The sequence below is a fragment of the Mercenaria mercenaria genome, unplaced genomic scaffold, assembly GCF_021730395.1.
Source record: "Mercenaria mercenaria strain notata unplaced genomic scaffold, MADL_Memer_1 contig_3927, whole genome shotgun sequence".
Lineage (NCBI taxonomy): Eukaryota > Metazoa > Mollusca > Bivalvia > Venerida > Veneridae > Mercenaria > Mercenaria mercenaria.
Window position 1 is genome coordinate 2,752 of NW_026462115.1, and position 17,763 is coordinate 20,514.

Sequence of the window (17,763 nt, forward strand, 5' to 3'; positions counted from 1 at the left end):
TGCTATCAGCTAAAATATATTGCACTACATATTTAACAAATTAAGATATATTCACTCAGTTTATCATTACAATTAATAACTTAAATAGTGGAAGTATATCGTATTGCAAAATGGATAGTTCTATGGATACTCTCACAGAAGTTGATTCATGCTTGCCTGAAATGCTGTTAGAAACTGAGTTAACTGCGAGCAACATTCAATCTTTTTTCAGTGTCATAGTGTCTGGTAAATGTTGTTGTAAAAAGCACGTATTATTTCTTTTGAACCAGAATAAATTGACAATTGGTCTTCTGTCACAAATAACATCTAAAATGGAACAAATGCTATTTGACAGCGGAACATGCTTAGCAAACACTGAGACGGCATCATTATTGAAAACTTTCAGTGAAAAGAGAGAAATACTTATCGTTTCTGTTTTCGGGAAATTAGTTCTTGTGACTAAAAGTGAAATCTTAGAACTACTGAGAATAAATATAAAACGAAAACTAGACGAGGGGGTGTTGATAAAAAGGCGGATGGACTGCGACATATTCATAGCATTGCTAATTGTAAAGACTGCTAATGGGGAAGAGGCTGAAAGTTATTCTTCAAATGTAATATCCATTGCTGATGATAAGTTACAAGAAAAAGAAAGGCAACATTACAAACTCTATAACAATGCTAAAAGGTAAAGACAATTTATTTAGTAAGCTATGGTTATTTTATCTCAATAGATGTAGTTCATGTTTAATTTCTGAAATGAAATGTTAACGAATCCATAAATCCAGAATGATATTTTGAGGTGTTTGTATCTCGGAGAAGTTATAAAGTTCCAATATGTTGGAATGTGTTTTACCGACAGGTATTTAGGTTTTATATCAAACGGAGTACTTTGATTCGTGTAGCATTAATCCAAATGTTGATAGCGATTCTAGTACGCTTCTTAATAGGTTTGATGTCTGGTCCGCCGGCAGGCCGGTATTACGATAGGATTTTGCTTGTAAACAACGTTTCGAGCAAATGTTTTCCACTTTAATACCTGTGTGACATACTGACAAGCTGAGCGGCAAGTTGGGAACAAGCTGTTGCAATTTTACTCATAAATAAAAGCTGTTTAATATGTCTATGGTACATATATATTACGTGTTTCGGTATAGATTATAGTTATTAGCCATTGAGAGATAAATTTAATCTTAAAATTTGCCAGATCTTTGCAAAAATAGGAAATATGGGTGATGCCCTGTACTTTTTAAACAGCTTTATCTTGCAGTCTTTGTTGCGACACTGTAGTAATAGGCAAGACGCTGAGTAATATTTTTACTAAGCTAACACTGTAATGAATAAATCAGAAATACTACCTTCAACCATAATTACTAAGTTACTTCATAGTTCAGTCGTTTCACATATGTCGAGTTAAAATGCTTTTGTAAAGGTAAAACAAGACACTATAAGGTCTGCTTAAATTTCAGAACGGTAATTTATAGTCAGTAGCTGCTACCAGTGCCAATAAAGGCGTTTTATCAAAGACGTATATTAGGTTTGCATATTAAACAAATATTACCTTAATTTATGTATCTGAATGTTGTCTTGTTACGGTGTATGCCGTTGGGTCTTCAAAATATGTTAAATTAGACTGAATTTCACTTTTTAGCCATTGGACCCAGGTATATATAAATTTCCCGGATCTTTGTAATTTTACATATGTCATTGCCGTTTATTGATATTTGTATCAAATAAAGTGCTATATAACGTTGCCGTTAGAACACACAGGGACCTGACGTGTGACTTACATGTTATCGGCATACCATACCAATATTAGTTTACCATGTAAACCGATATTTCTGTAATTTATGCCTTTTGTTACAATTTATACTAAGGTGCATGTAAATATACTAGCTCATAGTATCTGTTCCTAAAAAATATTTTGTGTGTAAATATATATAGCAAACTTTTTGATAAGGATTATTTGTAAATTTCGAATGAATTGTAGTTGTAGTAAAATGTCATATTAAATTTACAGATGCTCCAAAATTGTCACCGGTTCTTCCACGTATTCCTCACATTACGACTTCAGTTGTCTTGGAAATTATTGTATTTCCCTATAACAAAAATCAATATCACCAGCCAAAATATCCAAATAAATATACTACACAAGTTACAGAAACTGATGCAGGACAACTGTCATTTGAATTCTGTCCTAGACATGTGGCCTCGGGGTCTATTGGCAGTGGATTTTATAATCAGTAAATATCAAAAACAAATGTATTTAAAATGCAAGATGATAATTCAAAACTGAACAATGCAATCTACTTTATCTATTGGGGTCTATTGCCAGTGGATTTTCTGTTGTAGAACAAACAAATGTTTACCCAGCTACGAATATTTCAAACGACAGGCTGACAACAATCAATAGTGATATAGTAACATCAGGTCATAAGGCCCAAATTGATACAAAAACTCCAATGTATCCTCATTATGTGGAAAGGCAAAACAGGCAGGAATCGTTCTCTACACCCAGTTGGTCTGTTGACAACAAACCAGATCCCATTCTATTCGCAGATTGTGGATTTTTCTTTACAGGTATTTTAATATTTAGTTATCAAATACCGGTATCATCTAGTATAGTCTTAAGTACCACTCATGGATTCATGGAATAGAGCTTTTTTTGTCTTACATATCGATTGAATATCAAACAGCATTTATACAAATCAAATGCATTTACATATTTGGGACGAAATTTTGTTACAATTCAATTACTAGATGTTACCTAACTTAAAATGCATTTAAAATGTCATATCTGGTGAATTTCTCTTAAGGTCAAAACCAGAAGTGGTGAGGTGAGTTAGTTTTTTATTAATGTTAAAAGCCGAGAAAGTATCAGTAACGCACATAGTAATTTGCTGATTGGTACACGTATAGTTTTCAAAATACTAGTAGTCTAATTTGAGAAACATACTTTACTTTGAATATGTAACTTGTCAGCCATATATCAACTAACGTACCAAATCAGTTTATAAAAATGAATATCAAACATAGATAGCGGTAATATATGTACATAATATAAACAAAATGTCTACTGGGTAACCCATTTTTATCTAAGCGATAACGGCAGATACAAATTATAGTACTTCACATATATAACTTTCAAGAGGGCCATTGACTGTATAAAGTTTGTGATAAAGGCAAAAACATTAATTTGGGTTCATAACTAAACACAGATAAGTAACGTAATACAGATATTCGAGTAGACCATTGGTCAAGTCGTGATTTATTCACTTAATGACTTTATTCTAAAAGTCGTCCAGTTTGGTTGGTCAGATTCCTATGATTTTTACATGAGACATGTCCGTGGCAAAGTTCATTTTTCCGTTACCTGTATCAACAATTCTAATACGGTTCCAAATGAAGCGTATTTAATTATTGGCAGTAAAATCCATTAAATGTGTGAAATTGTGAAGATTATTTCATTCAAATCAATTAGATGATATTGTTGTGTTAATAATTTTGGTTGGTCAACTGATTATTTAATTGATTGGTTATTTTGATTTTTGATAGGCTGTTTTTTTCTTTTTCCTTTAGTCTGATCACATAAAAACTTGTTTCTGCACCAGTCTCTACAAAACTATGCATATGCAAACATTTTGACCCTAAGCGAATATTCAGTCTACTCCTATACATGCAAATCATACATAATTAAACTATGTGATTTATATTCCGATGTCATAATAATTGTGTTTCATAAAATAGCAACCTTTATGAATATATTGTTAATATAAATTATTCTATCAAAAATATAAAAAATAAATACGCTATACAAGGTATTATTTTGCAATGACTCCTACAATTGTTGAAATGTGCAATAAATCAACCCAATTATTGTATGATATATGATAACAATTATAGGTAATCAAGATTTGGTGCGGTGCCACCAGTGTGGGATAGGATTGAAAGATTGGGTACGAGAAGATGATGTCCTTACTGAACACGTGAAACATTCGTCCACGTGCGATTTCATCGTAATGAAGTTTGGAAAGAATAGAATAGATAGAATGAAGGTATGTGGCAGACAGAATGTTTAATTCTTTTTGCGTTAGGTCACCTACTCATTACTGTGTCAGTCAAACAAAAAAGGTAAACTGTTAGATTCTTTATTTGGGTATTACGGTGAATCATCGCAGTCTAGATTGTGGCGTTAAACATGTCTAAAAATATTGATTTCAGATTTTATTTCCATCGAAATAAAATATGAGGTATTGAAGCACAACATTTGTAACTGCCTGAATCACAAACCTATAACGATAGACACCCTATTTTATATTGACAAAAGTTCACAAGTAAACAAACAGCACTATAAACAGACAAACATATCAAATTATGACTGAATAATATATCTGGAAATTTGACAGTAATAGTACCGGAATGTAAATATGTCAGACAAGTCCGTTTATAACGTTTTTATAAACGTAGCACGTGTGGAAAAAAATTATCATCGGAAATGTATAAAATGAATCATATTTCAATAGTTATTTTGTTGGAGAAGGGTTAGCAGAAGGATAAGTACAATAAGTACGCAAACCTGAAGATTCAAGTAAGTCACGTTGTAATTTGTGTGTTACTTTAGGTCGTTATTGTCTACCATATGTGACACTTTACCGGCAAAATAGATTAGATAATATGATTAGGGTGTTACCGAATAATATGTTTATGTCTGTATTATACATTGTAGAATAACTAAATATTCAAAATACTCTACGTTGAATTCTATAGTTCTTTAATTTGTACTCTTAGTTTATTCTCTTTTACATATACTATTGCTTATTCTCAGTAAAGCGTATGTGTGTGCCTTGCAAACATTTAGGTTCAAGGAAATCTAGTTGTAAGAGATGTATGTTACTTTTCATAAGTTGTTATTGTCTTTTTTATAACAACACTTGACCAGGATGTTATTTCTGTTACTGACTAATATCCTTATGAAAGCCTTGTGAAATATTTTAATATTAAAAATATTCTACATCATGTTCATTATTTTCTTACATATTCTATTATTCATGAAGCTCTGTTATTTCTAAACTTAGGCTGTTCACATTTACCATTACGATTGCTACTTTCTCAGTAAGTAAGTTGTCAATCTAATATACTGTGCCTTTGTTTTATTTACAGCTGGCACTAACATCTGGTGAGACATTTTATAATCATAAAAACCGTCTTCCTATATCTAAACAATTAAGGTAGTGGACCCCTATTGATATTGGACAGTTATCATGTGATTACGTATTCTCATTCGGCATTCTTAGACGTTAAATTCACGTGGCTTTAAGTTGAGTCACAATAATGTCGAAATCGCTTACGGGTAATACATAATTTTCCAAATGTCATGACGGGTCCACTACGTTAAATTGTGCAATATTGTCTTGTATTTACCTATCGAAGTGCATTTACCAACTGCATATAACATTACTTTCGCTTAGACTTGAAGAAAACCCAATTTTTCATATCTTTAGATAATAATCTATTTACAGTCAGTATATCAGTGGAATTGATATAAAGTTAGTATATTAAGTAAGGTAATAGACCTTTCTAACGTAAACGTAATTACGAAACGGAATACTGATTCCTTGAAATTTTAGGCTAATTTGTGGTCTATGGGAGACAATTTCATCCAAAAGTAATGCAATAGTATCTCCCTTAGACCATTATTTGCAAATAACATTTATGGATTCAGTAATCCGTTTCCGATTTACGTTTACGTTAGAAAGGTCTAATATAAGCTATTTGACACCATATTAAACACGTTTTATTGCCAGAATCCTTTTTTATAAAATGCGACACAAAACAACTATACATTTTGACGCTTTCTTTTACCTGTGTAAATTCAATAATAACAAACTACTCTATTTCGCAGTATGAAATCATATCGACACTTTTTTGGATAGAACCATCAGAACTCGCCTGAAGGTCGCTTCAAATTCACAAGCAGTTCAATAAAAGCTTATGCTGATGATTGACACATAGCGTCAGTTTTTACGCACTCGGTGCCAATGCAAGACATGTTAGAAGACTTTTAATCAAGGGTCGAGTGTACATGTGCGTAAAATGTTTCAAAAATATGCAAATATTATGTGACAGGAACAACAAAGGGAAGAAATTCAAAAGCAAAATTCCAAGTCTACAAAAAATATTCTAAGTCCGCAAGAAAATCCTTACCAGGTACAGGTATGTCAAAATACACCTTAAAGTTGGAGGTCCCATCCATGTTGTACCACAGAAAAGTGGTCTCGGTTTCCCCTACGGCTAATAATTAAAACAAAGTTCAAAATAAGCTATTTATTGTAACATAAAAGGGAAGTAATTCATTTTTTTATTGTTATTGAACAAAAAAGGGATCTGCCAAATAAAAACAAGAGCACTGCAATGCAGAGCAATATACACAAAGCAAAGTCATACATGACCTTTGACCCCTAAGTGTGATCTTGACCTTGAAGCGAGACATCCAAAACATGCGCTCTGCACGTCTCGGTGTGGTGAACATTTGTGTCAAGTTTCTTTGAAATCCTTCAGGCGGTTAAAGAGTTACAGAGCGGACAAGAAATTGCAAACGGACGGACGGACGGAGAGACAGACGGACACCGGGGGTATAACATGATACGTCCCTTCGGGCGTATAAAAAGGATGATAGATAATTCTTACTACAAGTACAGTTTAAATGGTAAGTATGTATCAGTGTTTTAAATCTTACTGAAGGACAGGGAGACTAGTGTCGTTGTTTATGGTGCTATTGTGGTTGATCTTTTGGACATGGAGACAGAAATTCATAAGATAGCCCTATAATGATACTTATATATCAGTGTTTTAAATGTCTACGTAATTTTAAAAATTAAAATCTTACTGAAGGAAATGTAGATTTGTGTCGTTGTTTCACGTGTGACGGCGGTTTGAAAGACTGGAGTTCTGGTGATGACCCTATAAAGGAACATGCCACAAACTTCCCAAATTGTTCATACATTATCAGGCTAAAAGGATCTGAATATATCAAGTGTCAGCAACAAAGTCGCCAAAGTTATAAACCCATGGTACGTTCGATTAATAACACTATCTTGCTAACTCATCTTTTACATGGGGAACTTCTATTAGCTAATTTGAGAAGTTAAGTGTTTCCATTATTTTAAAATATCTCTTGTAAAAACTACAACAACAAAAACCGTTAACAATACTTGAATTTTAAGGTTCGGGTCAAAGTATTTTCTACCATGTAGAATTTTAACAAACCCTGATTTTTCAATAAATTCGTACTTTTCAAAACTAAATGTCGGTGAACGAAAGAGGTAGGAGCTTGATGTTTTGATATTCTGATCTGGAAATTTTAGACCCCACGAAAGTTTTTATAATGGAATTCGATGAACATATCACAACATTGATGATACTTTCGCAATAAGAATATTATGCACAACAGCTGTAAATTAACATATTGTTAAATGAAATGTGTATATCTGTGTGCTGATTCTTGGGACACTTTGCCAGGAAAATAAGAAATCCAGAAATTTCAAGCCGATATGTGGATAATACTTGGAATGATTCCACACGTCAACTTTTTGTTATTTTTTTCATCTTCAGTTTTGTTTGTTTTGTTCGGTGTAACGTCACACCGATACAATCATAGGTCATACGGTGACTTTCCAGCTTTGATTGTTGAGGAAGAGACCCAAGGTGCACCTCGGTACATATTATTACGGACGGGCACCTGGATAGAACCACTCACCTTCCGTAAGCCAGCTGGAAATCTTTCTAACATGAAGCATTCAATGCCCCGAGTGAGGCTCGAACTTACATCGGTGAGGGGCAAGTTATCTAAAGTCGGCTACCTTTGCCACTCGGTCACGGATGCCTCTTTGTATCTTTAAAAAAAGAGTAATGATGCGTTTTTATACATAATTTTTCACACAGACTAACAATATCAATTACACGTCTTACAGGTCTTGTTCTATGTTGTTCGGATAGATGACGATACGTCAAGACATGCAGTTTTGTATCTTTTTGAGAGTACAAGTTACCGCATTAAACACTTAATACTGATTACGACAATTTAAAACTTAAATTAGCTGTCGTAGTTCTTTCTAACGGTGCGCAAACTGTAATGACATTAACCAAAAGGCATGAACACTTCTATTCCCAACTGTTTTCCAGGGAACATCAGGAGGCAGCAGTGCATTAACTCAACCAACACTGATTTTGCCTTATCACCCGATGAATAATTTGCCAATCACAGATAGTGACTGTAAGTAAATAAAACATTTTGACCCTAAGCGAATATTCAGTCTACTCCTATACATGCAAATCATACATAATTAAACTATGTGATTTATATTCCGGTGTCATAATAATTGTGTTTCATAAAATAGCAACCTTTATGAATATATTGTTAATATAAATTATTCTATCAAAAATATAAAAAAATAAATACGCTATACAAGGTATTATTTTGCAATGACTCCTACAATTGTTGAAATGTGCAATAAATCAACCCAATTATTGTATGATATATGATAACAATTATAGGTAATCAAGATTTGGTGCGGTGCCACCAGTGTGGGATAGGAATGAAAGATTGGGTTCGAGAAGATGATGTCCTTACTGAACACGTGAAACATTCGTCCACGTGCGATTTCATCGTAATGAAGTTTGGAAAGATGAGAATAGATAGAATGAAGGTACGTGGCAGACAGAATGTTTAATTCTTTTTGCGTTAGGTCACCTACTCATTACTGTGTCAGTCAAACAAAAAAGGTAAACTGTTAGATTCTTTATTTGGGTATTACGGTGAATCATCGCAGTCTAGATTGTGGCGTTAAACATGTCTAAAAATATTGATTTCAGATTTTATTTCCATCGAAATAAAATATGAGGTATTGAAGCACAACATTTGTAACTGCCTGAATCACAAACCTATAACGATAGACACCCTATTTTATATTGACAAAAGTTCACAAGTAAACAAACAGCACTATAAACAGACAAACATATCAAATTATGACTGAATAATATATCTGGAAACTTGACAGTAATAGTACCGGAATGTAAATATGTCAGACAAGTCCGTTTATAACGTTTTTATAAACGTAGCACGTGTGGAAAAATAATTATCATCGGAAATGTATAAAATGAATCATATTTCAATAGTTATTTTGTTGGAGAAGGGTTAGCAGAAGGATAAGTACAATAAGTACGCAAACCTGAAGATTCAAGTAAGTCACGTTGTAATTTGTGTGTTACTTTAGGTCGTTATTGTCTACCATATGTGACACTTTACCGGCAAAATAGATTAGATAATATGATTAGGGTGTTACCGAATAATATGTTTATGTCTGTATTATACATTGTAGAATAACTAAATATTCAAAATACTCTACGTTGAATTCTATAGTTCTTTAATTTGTACTCTTAGTTTATTCTCTTTTACATATACTATTGCTTATTCTCAGTAAAGCGTATGTGTGTGCCTTGCAAACATTTAGGTTCAAGGAAATCTAGTTGTAAGAGATGTATGTTGCTTTTCATAAGTTGTTAGTGTCTTTTTTTATAACAACACTTGACCAGGATGTTATTTCTGTTACTGACTAATATCCTTATGAAAGCCTTGTGAAATATTTTAATATTAAAAATATTCTACATCATGTTCATTATTTTCTTACATATTCTATTATTCATGAAGCTCTGTTATTTCTAAACTTAGGCTGTTCACATTTACCATTACGATTGCTACTTTCTCAGTAAGTAAGTTGTCAATCTAATATACTGTGCCTTTGTTTTATTTACAGCTGGCACTAACATCTGGTGAGACATTTTATAATCATAAAAACCGTCTTCCTATATCTAAACAATTAAGGTAAGGTAGTGGACCCCTATTGATATTGGACAGTTATCATGTGATTACGTATTCACTTTCGGCATTCTTAAGACGTTAAATTCACGTGGCTTTAAGTTGAGTCACAATAATGTCGAAATCGCTTACGGGTAATACATAATTTTCCAAATGTCATGACGGGTCCACTACGTTAAATTGTGCAATATTGTCTTGTATTTACCTATCGAAGTGCATTTACCAACTGCATATAACATTACTTTCGCTTAGACTTGAAGAAAACCCAATTTTTCATATCTTTAGATAATAATCTATTTACAGTCAGTATATCAGTGGAATTGATATAAAGTTAGTATATTAAGTAAGGTAATAGACCTTTCTAACGTAAACGTAATTACGAAACGGAATACTGAATCCTTAAAATTTTAGGCTAATTTGTGGTCTATGGGAGACAATTTCATCCAAAAGTAATGCAATAGTATCTCCCTTAGACCATTATTTGCAAATAACATTTACGGATTCAGTAATCCGTTTCCGATTTACGTTTACGTTAGAAAGGTCTAATATAAGCTATTTGACACCATATTAAACACGTTTTATTGCCAGAATCCTTTTTTATAAAATGCGACACAAAACAACTAGACATTTTGACGCTTTCTTTTACCTGTGTAAATTCAATAATAACAAACTACTCTATTTCGCAGTATGAAATCATATCGACACTTTTTTGGATAGACCCATCAGAACTCGCCTGAAGGTCGCTTCAAATTCACAAGCAGTTCAATAAAAGCTTATGCTGATGATTGACACATAGCGTCAGTTTTTACGCACTCGGTGCCAATGCAAGACATGTTAGAAGACTTTTAATCAAGGGTCGAGTGTACATGTGCGTAAAATGTTTCAAAAATATGCAAATATTATGTGAATTCTTTTTAAACAGACGGCAACAATCAAATAACATCAAATGCGTCACAACAACAACCTTTTAAAATCCGCTCATCGAGATATCAGACAATAGAAGCAAGAATGGTGTCATTCAGAGATTTTCCACAACACATTAACGTGTCTGCTCAACAACTTGCTGTAGCAGGATTGTTTTATACAGGTAAAATAACCTTGTGGATACAGATTCTTAGAGTGAAATGTATTTTTTTTTAAATCTAACGGTACATTTGTTTCACAACAGATTTGAAATACATAATATTGGACCAATTGCTATCTTAATTATATTTCAACTTGTCGTTCTGTAGAGACAACGTAACGTGGTTTGTGGTGAAGCTGTGGGATAGCTTGGCTGTTTAAATTATGACTTAATTATATTGTACTAGTCTGATAAAGTAATAGCTGTACATCTTAAACCAACGCAGCATTGCCTTCTGCGAATAAAGACAATTTGACTAAATGTGTACCATAAATTTCCACTTCTGTTTCGCTTTCAAATAACAAGGTGATTTATTGTTTACCATACATGTCTACTCCAGAATCATCGTAAGATATTTGTTGAGTACTGCTAACCTTCTGAATATGTTAGTAAACCAAACATAAGACAAGGTTTCGCTGACATTGTCATTTATGTGAACAACTATCAGTACAACACGAACAATTTTGCCAAATATACAATATCATTGAAAATACATATAAAGATGTAACAGGTATTTATGTTCAAACACAAAACATCAGAGATGAGGCATAGTAAACAAGAGCTCCGCCAAGCGGGGCAATATACGTTCGAAGGGTTACATCAGAGGATGGGAGCAAAATTTAAAGAAGTTGACTGTTGAAGCCCAAAGGACAGGAACAACAAAGGGAAGAAATTCAAAAGCAAAATTCCAAGTCTACAAAAAATATTCTAAGTCCGCAAGAAAATCCTTACCAGGTACAGGTATGTCAAAATACACCTTAAAGTTGGAGGTCCCATCCATGTTGTACCACAGAAAAGTGGTCTCGGTTTCCCCTACGGCTAATAATTAAAACAAAGTTCAAAATAAGCTATTTATTGTAACATAAAAGGGAAGTAATTCATTTTTTTATTGTTATTGAACAAAAAAGGGATCTGCCAAATAAAAACAAGAGCACTGCAATGCAGAGCAATATACACAAAGCAAAGTCATACATGACCTTTGACCCCTAAGTGTGATCTTGACCTTGAAGCGAGACATCCAAAACATGCGCTCTGCACGTCTCGGTGTGGTGAACATTTGTGTCAAGTTTCTTTGAAATCCTTCAGGCGGTTAAAGAGTTACAGAGCGGACAAGAAATTGCAAACGGACGGACGGACGGAGAGACAGACGGACACCGGGGGTATAACATGATACGTCCCTTCGGGCGTATAAAAAGGATGATAGATAATTCTTACTACAAGTACAGTTTAAATGGTAAGTATGTATCAGTGTTTTAAATCTTACTGAAGGACAGGGAGACTAGTGTCGTTGTTTATGGTGCTATTGTGGTTGATCTTTTGGACATGGAGACAGCAATTCATAAGATAGCCCTATAATGATATTTATATATCAGTGTTTCAAATGTCTACGTAATTTTAAAAATTAAAATCTTACTGAAGGAAATGGAGATTTGTGTCGTTGTTTCACGTGTGACGGCGGTTTGAAAGACTGGAGTTCTGGTGATGACCCTATAAAGGAACATGCCACAAACTTCCCAAATTGTTCATACATTATCAGGCTAAAATGATCTGAATATATCAAGTGTCAGCAACAAAGTCGCCAAAGTTATAAACCCATGGTACGTTCGATTAATAACACTATCTTGCTAACTCATCTTTTACATGGGGAACTTCTATTAGCTAATTTGAGAAGTTAAGTGTTTCCATTATTTTAAAATATCTCTTGTAAAAACTACAACAACAAAAACCGTTAACAATACTTGAATTTTAAGGTTCGGGTCAAAATATTTTCTACCATGTAGAATTTTAACAAACCCTGATTTTTCAATAAATTCGTACTTTTCAAAACTAAATGTCGGTGGACGAAAGAGGTAGGAGCTTGATGTTTTGATATTCTGATCTGGAAATTTTAGACCCCACGAAAGTTTTTATAATGGAATTCGATGAACATATCACAACATTGATGATACTTTCGCAATAGGAATATTATGTACAACAGCTGTAAATTAACATATTGTTAAATGAAATGTGTATATCTGTGTGCTGATTCTTGGGACACTTTGCCAGGAAATAAGAAATCCAGAAATTTCAAGCCGGTATGTGGATAATACTTGGAATGATTCCACACGTCAACTTTTTGTTATTTTTTTCATCTTCAGTTTTGTTTGTTTTGTTCGGTGTAACGTCACACCGATACAATCATAGGTCATACGGTGACTTTCCAGCTTTGATTGTTGAGGAAGAGACCCAAGGTGCACCTCGGTACATATTATTACGGACGGGCACCTGGATAGAACCACTCACCTTCCGTAAGCCAGCTGGAAATCTTTCTAACATGAAGCATTCAATGCCCCGAGTGAGGCTCGAACTTACATCGGTGAGGGGCAAGTTATCTAAAGTCGGCTACCTTTGCCACTCGGTCACGGATGCCTCTTTGTATCTTTAAAAAAAGAGTAATGATGCGTTTTTATACATAATTTTTCACACAGACTAACAATATCAATTACACGTCTTACAGGTCTTGTTCTATGTTGTTCGGATAGATGACGATACGTCAAGACATGCAGTTTTGCATCTTTCTGAGAGTACAAGCTACCGCATTAAACACTTAATACTGATTACGACAATTTAAAACTTAAATTAGCTGTCGTAGTTCTTTCTAACGGTGCGCAAACTGTAATGACATTAACCAAAAGGCATGAACACTTCTATTCCCAACTGTTTTCCAGGGAACATCAGGAGGTAGCAGTGCAATAACTCAACCAACACTGATTTTGCCTTATCACCCGATGAATAATTTGCCAATCACAGATAGTGACTGTAAGTAAATAAAAATATAACAGGTGTTATTTTAAATATGTAAATATTTGACATCACAATTATTACGTGGATTTCCTGATATATGCAATCAAGAAATATTGATAGAACTCGTTATAGATATTATTCTTTAAAGACTTTTCAATTAATGATGTGTTGAATAGAAATTGTCTACAGGAGAGTTAGGCTTGCTCACACTACCTGGTACTTAGATCAATTACAAAGTAAATGAATATGCTTAATATTGTATATGAATTTACGTACTATTAAGATACAACTGTCCACACATACTACTAAATTTGAAATTAATGTAATGTTTTATATTTAGACTCAAGCTTTACTGTTAGTCAAGTTGTTCAAAAGCTGGGATATTCAGAGGAAGAAGTGAATTCAGCCAAAGCTGAATTAGAAATGAAAGGTAATACTCGTATATAAACTCCAAAATCTATAAGCGATAAAGGAATCCCGGGAAATCTCACTGTTTCTTTTACGAATAGCACCTAGACGTTTTGTTCAAATGCTAAACTGAATTGCACTCGACAGTTGATTTCATAAAACTCTGCAAATGCACAATAGATATAACAAAATAGTATATTTTTCCTGCATCGCAATAAAAGTATTTTATATTTTATTTCAAAGGTATAATCTAAAACTGTACTTACCTATATTTTCTTGAAGGAGCAAAATTTCCAACACCCGAGGAAATTGCGAATACTGTGCTTGATATGCAGGAAAGGTCTGAACATTTTCCAACTGCTAACCCAGCATCTCCTGAAATTGAAAGTGGTTTGTATTAGTTACTAATATTTGTGTTGCAAGTTATTAAGTAATGTAGAAAAGCGCTGTCTTTTGTCATGAATTATATGAATCAAGAAATTTTTATATAATATGTCATAGATATTATTCTTTACAGACTCTGCAAATATTGTCTGTTGAATAGAAAATTGCCTACTGGACAGATAGGTTCGCTTTTACCCCACTCACACATACGGCGCGGATAGGTACGTCAAGCTACGGATAGAAACGTAGTTATCCGTATTGATCCGTACCTGAGCCGTACGGATTGGTACGGATTACTACTTTAAGGTACGGCTCAGGTACGGATCGATACGGATTACTACGTTTCTATCCGTGGCTAGACGTAGCTATTCGCGCCATATGTGTGACTGGGGTATTACACTACTAGGTACTTAGATCAAATACAAAGTGCATGAACATGCATAAGATTGTTTGTTTTTACGTACTATTAGGACAAAACTCTGCACAAATACTACTAAATCTGACATGAATATTATGTATTACATTTAGATTCCAGTTTAAATCTGAGTCAAGTTGTTATTAATCTCGGATATTCAGAGGTAGAAGTGAATACAGCCAAAGCTGAACTAGAAATGAAAGGTAATAGTCTTATATAAACTACAAAAACTATTAACGATATAGGAATCCCGGGAAATCTCAATGGATTTTTATGAATAGCCCCTACATTTTTCGTTCAAATGCTAAAGCGAATTGCAGTCGACAGTTGATGCTCAGTGTTGAAAATTCATAAACCTCTGCAATCGCACAATAGATATAATAAAATGGTTTATTTTTGCCGCATCGCAAGAACAGTCTTCTTTATTTCATTTAAATGGTATTATCTACAACTGAAACTTACTTATACTTTCTTGAAGGAACCAAATTTCCAGCATCCGAGGAAATTGTGAATACTTTGCTTGATATACAGGAAAGGTCTGAACATTTTCCAACTGCTACTGTACCCCCAACATCCAAGGAAAATAGAAGTGGTTTGTATAAGTTATTAATGTTTGTGTTGAAAGGTATTAGTTAATGTAGGAAAGCGTTATGTGTGTCGTTTGGCAGGCAGCTGTAAAAGGTCTACCCATACTACTAATTAGGGCTGCTAGTTTTCTATCTCTTTAGATCGTTCATCACGACATTTATATTGTGTTAGTGTACTTTTTAGTTTTTCAGCTTGTACGTTTCGGCTGGGTTAATTTCAATACTGCTTTAATAGCTTTTGGTATTGTTTCATCACAACTTGGATAGAGTGCCTGCTGTTTAGCCCACACTCATCAAATGGTGGGCTATTCAAATCACTCTGCGTCCGTGGTCCTTCCGTCCGTTAACAATTTCTCGTTATCGCATCTCCTCAGAAACTACTGGGTGGATTTTGACCAAACTTTGTCAGAAAAATGTATTGGTACTCTAGTTATGTCCTGCTGAAAATCAGACTGGTTCAACAATTTTTGAGTGAGTTATGGCCCTTTGTTTATTTTGATTTCTAATATAATTTACATAGATTTATATAGGGAAAAACTTTGTTGAAAATCTTCTTGTCCAAAACCACAAAAGCCTAGGGCTTTGATATTTGTAATGTAGCATCATCTAGTGGTTCTCTATCAAGTTTGTTCAAAGTTTGTTCTCTACCCGGGGGTCGCATGGTTTATATAGACCTATACGGGGAAACACTTTAAAAATCTTCTTGTCCAAAACCTCAGGGCCTGGTGCTTTGATATTTGATATGTAGCATCATTTAATAGTCCTCTACCAAGTTGGTTCAAATTGTCCCCCTAGGGTCAAATATGGTCCCGCCCTGGGGGTCACATGGTTAATATAGACTTATATAAGGAAAAACTTTAAAAATCTTCTTGTCTTATAACACAGGGCCTAGGGCTTTGATATTTTGTATGTAGCATCATCTAGTGGTCCTCTACTAAGATTGTTCAAAATATACCTCTATGGTCAAATATGACCCGGCCCAGGCCCGGGTAACATGGTTTATATAGACTTGTATTGGAAAAACTTTAAAAATCTTATATAGGAAAGAAAAAATAAAAACCTTTTTGTCTGAATGTTCAAGGTCAAGGCCTTTGATATTTGGTATGTATCATTGCCTATTTGAACTCTAATAAGATTGTTCGAATTATGCCCCTGGGTCGAAATGAGGCCCCGCCCCGGGGGACACTTGTTATATGTATAATTCATAAGTTATTTAGGAAAAACATACTTAAAAATTATCAGATCATATTTCCTAGACTGTTTAATTATAATTACCTAATGATCCCAAGTAATTAGGGGGTCACTTGACCTTGACCTACTGACCTACTTTCTTATTTTTTAAGATACAGCTTAATACTGACTTTCAGTGACCTTGAATGTGACCTACTGACCTACTTTCGTGTTTTTTAATATACAGCCTTAAAATTTGGATGACTTGTACAGTTTTGCACACCGATCTTAAAACTGACTTTCAGTGACTATGAATATGACCTACTGACCTACTTTCTGATATTTTAGCATCAGTTTGGCATTTTAAACATGTGGCTGAAATTATACAGGTGAGCGATTCAGAGTCATCCTGACCCTCTTGTTAGTTATAATATAAGTAATTATATGTGCATTCTCTGTTTCCATAATAAGAAAAAAATAATAACTGCATATAACTCATTTATGGTGTCATCTCTCTTGTTTAGGGTCAATGTCATCTATTTCGATCTAGTGACCTACTTTTTGTTTTTAACCTACAACATTTAAATTTGGACCACATGTATAGTCTTGAGCGGCTAGATGAACCTTGAGTTGACATTGATCTTGACCTAGTGACCTACTTTCACATTTCTGTAGCTACAGCCTTCAAATTTGGACCACATGCATAGGTTTGTGTACCGAAATAAACTTTGACCTTTACATTGACCTAGTGACCTACTTTAACATTTTTGAAGGTACAGGCTTAAAATTTGGACAACATGCATAGTTTGGTGTTCCGAAATGAAATTTGACCTTGATTTTGATCAAGTGACCTACTTTCAAATTTCTGTAGCTACAGCCTTAAAATTTGGACCACATGCATAGTTTTGTATACCGAAATGAACTTTGACCTTGAGATTGACCTAGTGAACTACTTTCACATTTCTCAAGCTACAGGCTTCAAATTTGGACCACATGCATAGTTTTTTGTTCTGAATTGAAATTTGGCCTTGATCTTGAC

General features: G+C 34.0%; 2 protein-coding genes across 3 annotated transcripts in view; both read left to right on the forward strand.

The window, feature by feature from the left end:
* On the forward strand, positions 1-13,738 carry LOC128545946 (baculoviral IAP repeat-containing protein 2-like). 2 transcript variants are annotated; one of them, XM_053534719.1, is made up of 10 exons: positions 1-667; positions 2,332-2,559; positions 3,883-4,034; positions 5,140-5,155; positions 6,871-7,049; positions 8,161-8,251; positions 8,533-8,684; positions 9,792-9,807; positions 10,776-10,940; positions 12,396-13,738. In XM_053534719.1, the coding sequence occupies exons 1-10, from the start codon at positions 610-612 to the stop codon at positions 12,521-12,523; spliced, it is 1,185 nt and encodes a 394-aa protein (XP_053390694.1). In that variant the 5' UTR covers positions 1-609; the 3' UTR covers positions 12,524-13,738. The 2 variants fall into 2 exon arrangements, with proteins under 2 accessions (XP_053390694.1, XP_045179706.2); XM_045323771.2 differs by lacking the exon at positions 12,396-13,738 and having other exon boundaries at positions 10,540-10,917.
* LOC128545893 (uncharacterized) overlaps positions 12,439-17,763 on the forward strand; it is a 16,030-nt gene continuing 10,705 nt past the window's right edge. Inside the window, exons 1-6 of the mRNA XM_045323773.2 lie at positions 12,439-12,574; positions 13,685-13,775; positions 14,101-14,190; positions 14,451-14,558; positions 15,081-15,170; positions 15,446-15,559. Of these exons, the coding sequence (XP_045179708.1) occupies positions 12,572-12,574; positions 13,685-13,775; positions 14,101-14,190; positions 14,451-14,558; positions 15,081-15,170; positions 15,446-15,559 (496 nt within the window). The 5' untranslated portion in view covers positions 12,439-12,571. The remainder of the gene's footprint in view (positions 12,575-13,684; positions 13,776-14,100; positions 14,191-14,450; positions 14,559-15,080; positions 15,171-15,445; positions 15,560-17,763) is intronic.

Bases quoted from the DNA above. Each gene is read 5' to 3' on its own strand.
- LOC128545946 (XM_053534719.1), top strand. From the start codon at position 610: ATGATAAGTTACAAGAAAAAGAAAGGCAACATTACAAACTCTATAACA. The intron at 2,560-3,882 runs GTATTTTAATAT...TAACAATTATAG, and splicing joins TTGTGGATTTTTCTTTACAG to GTAATCAAGATTTGGTGCGG. The intron at 7,050-8,160 runs GTACGTTCGATT...ACTGTTTTCCAG, and splicing joins GCCAAAGTTATAAACCCATG to GGAACATCAGGAGGCAGCAG.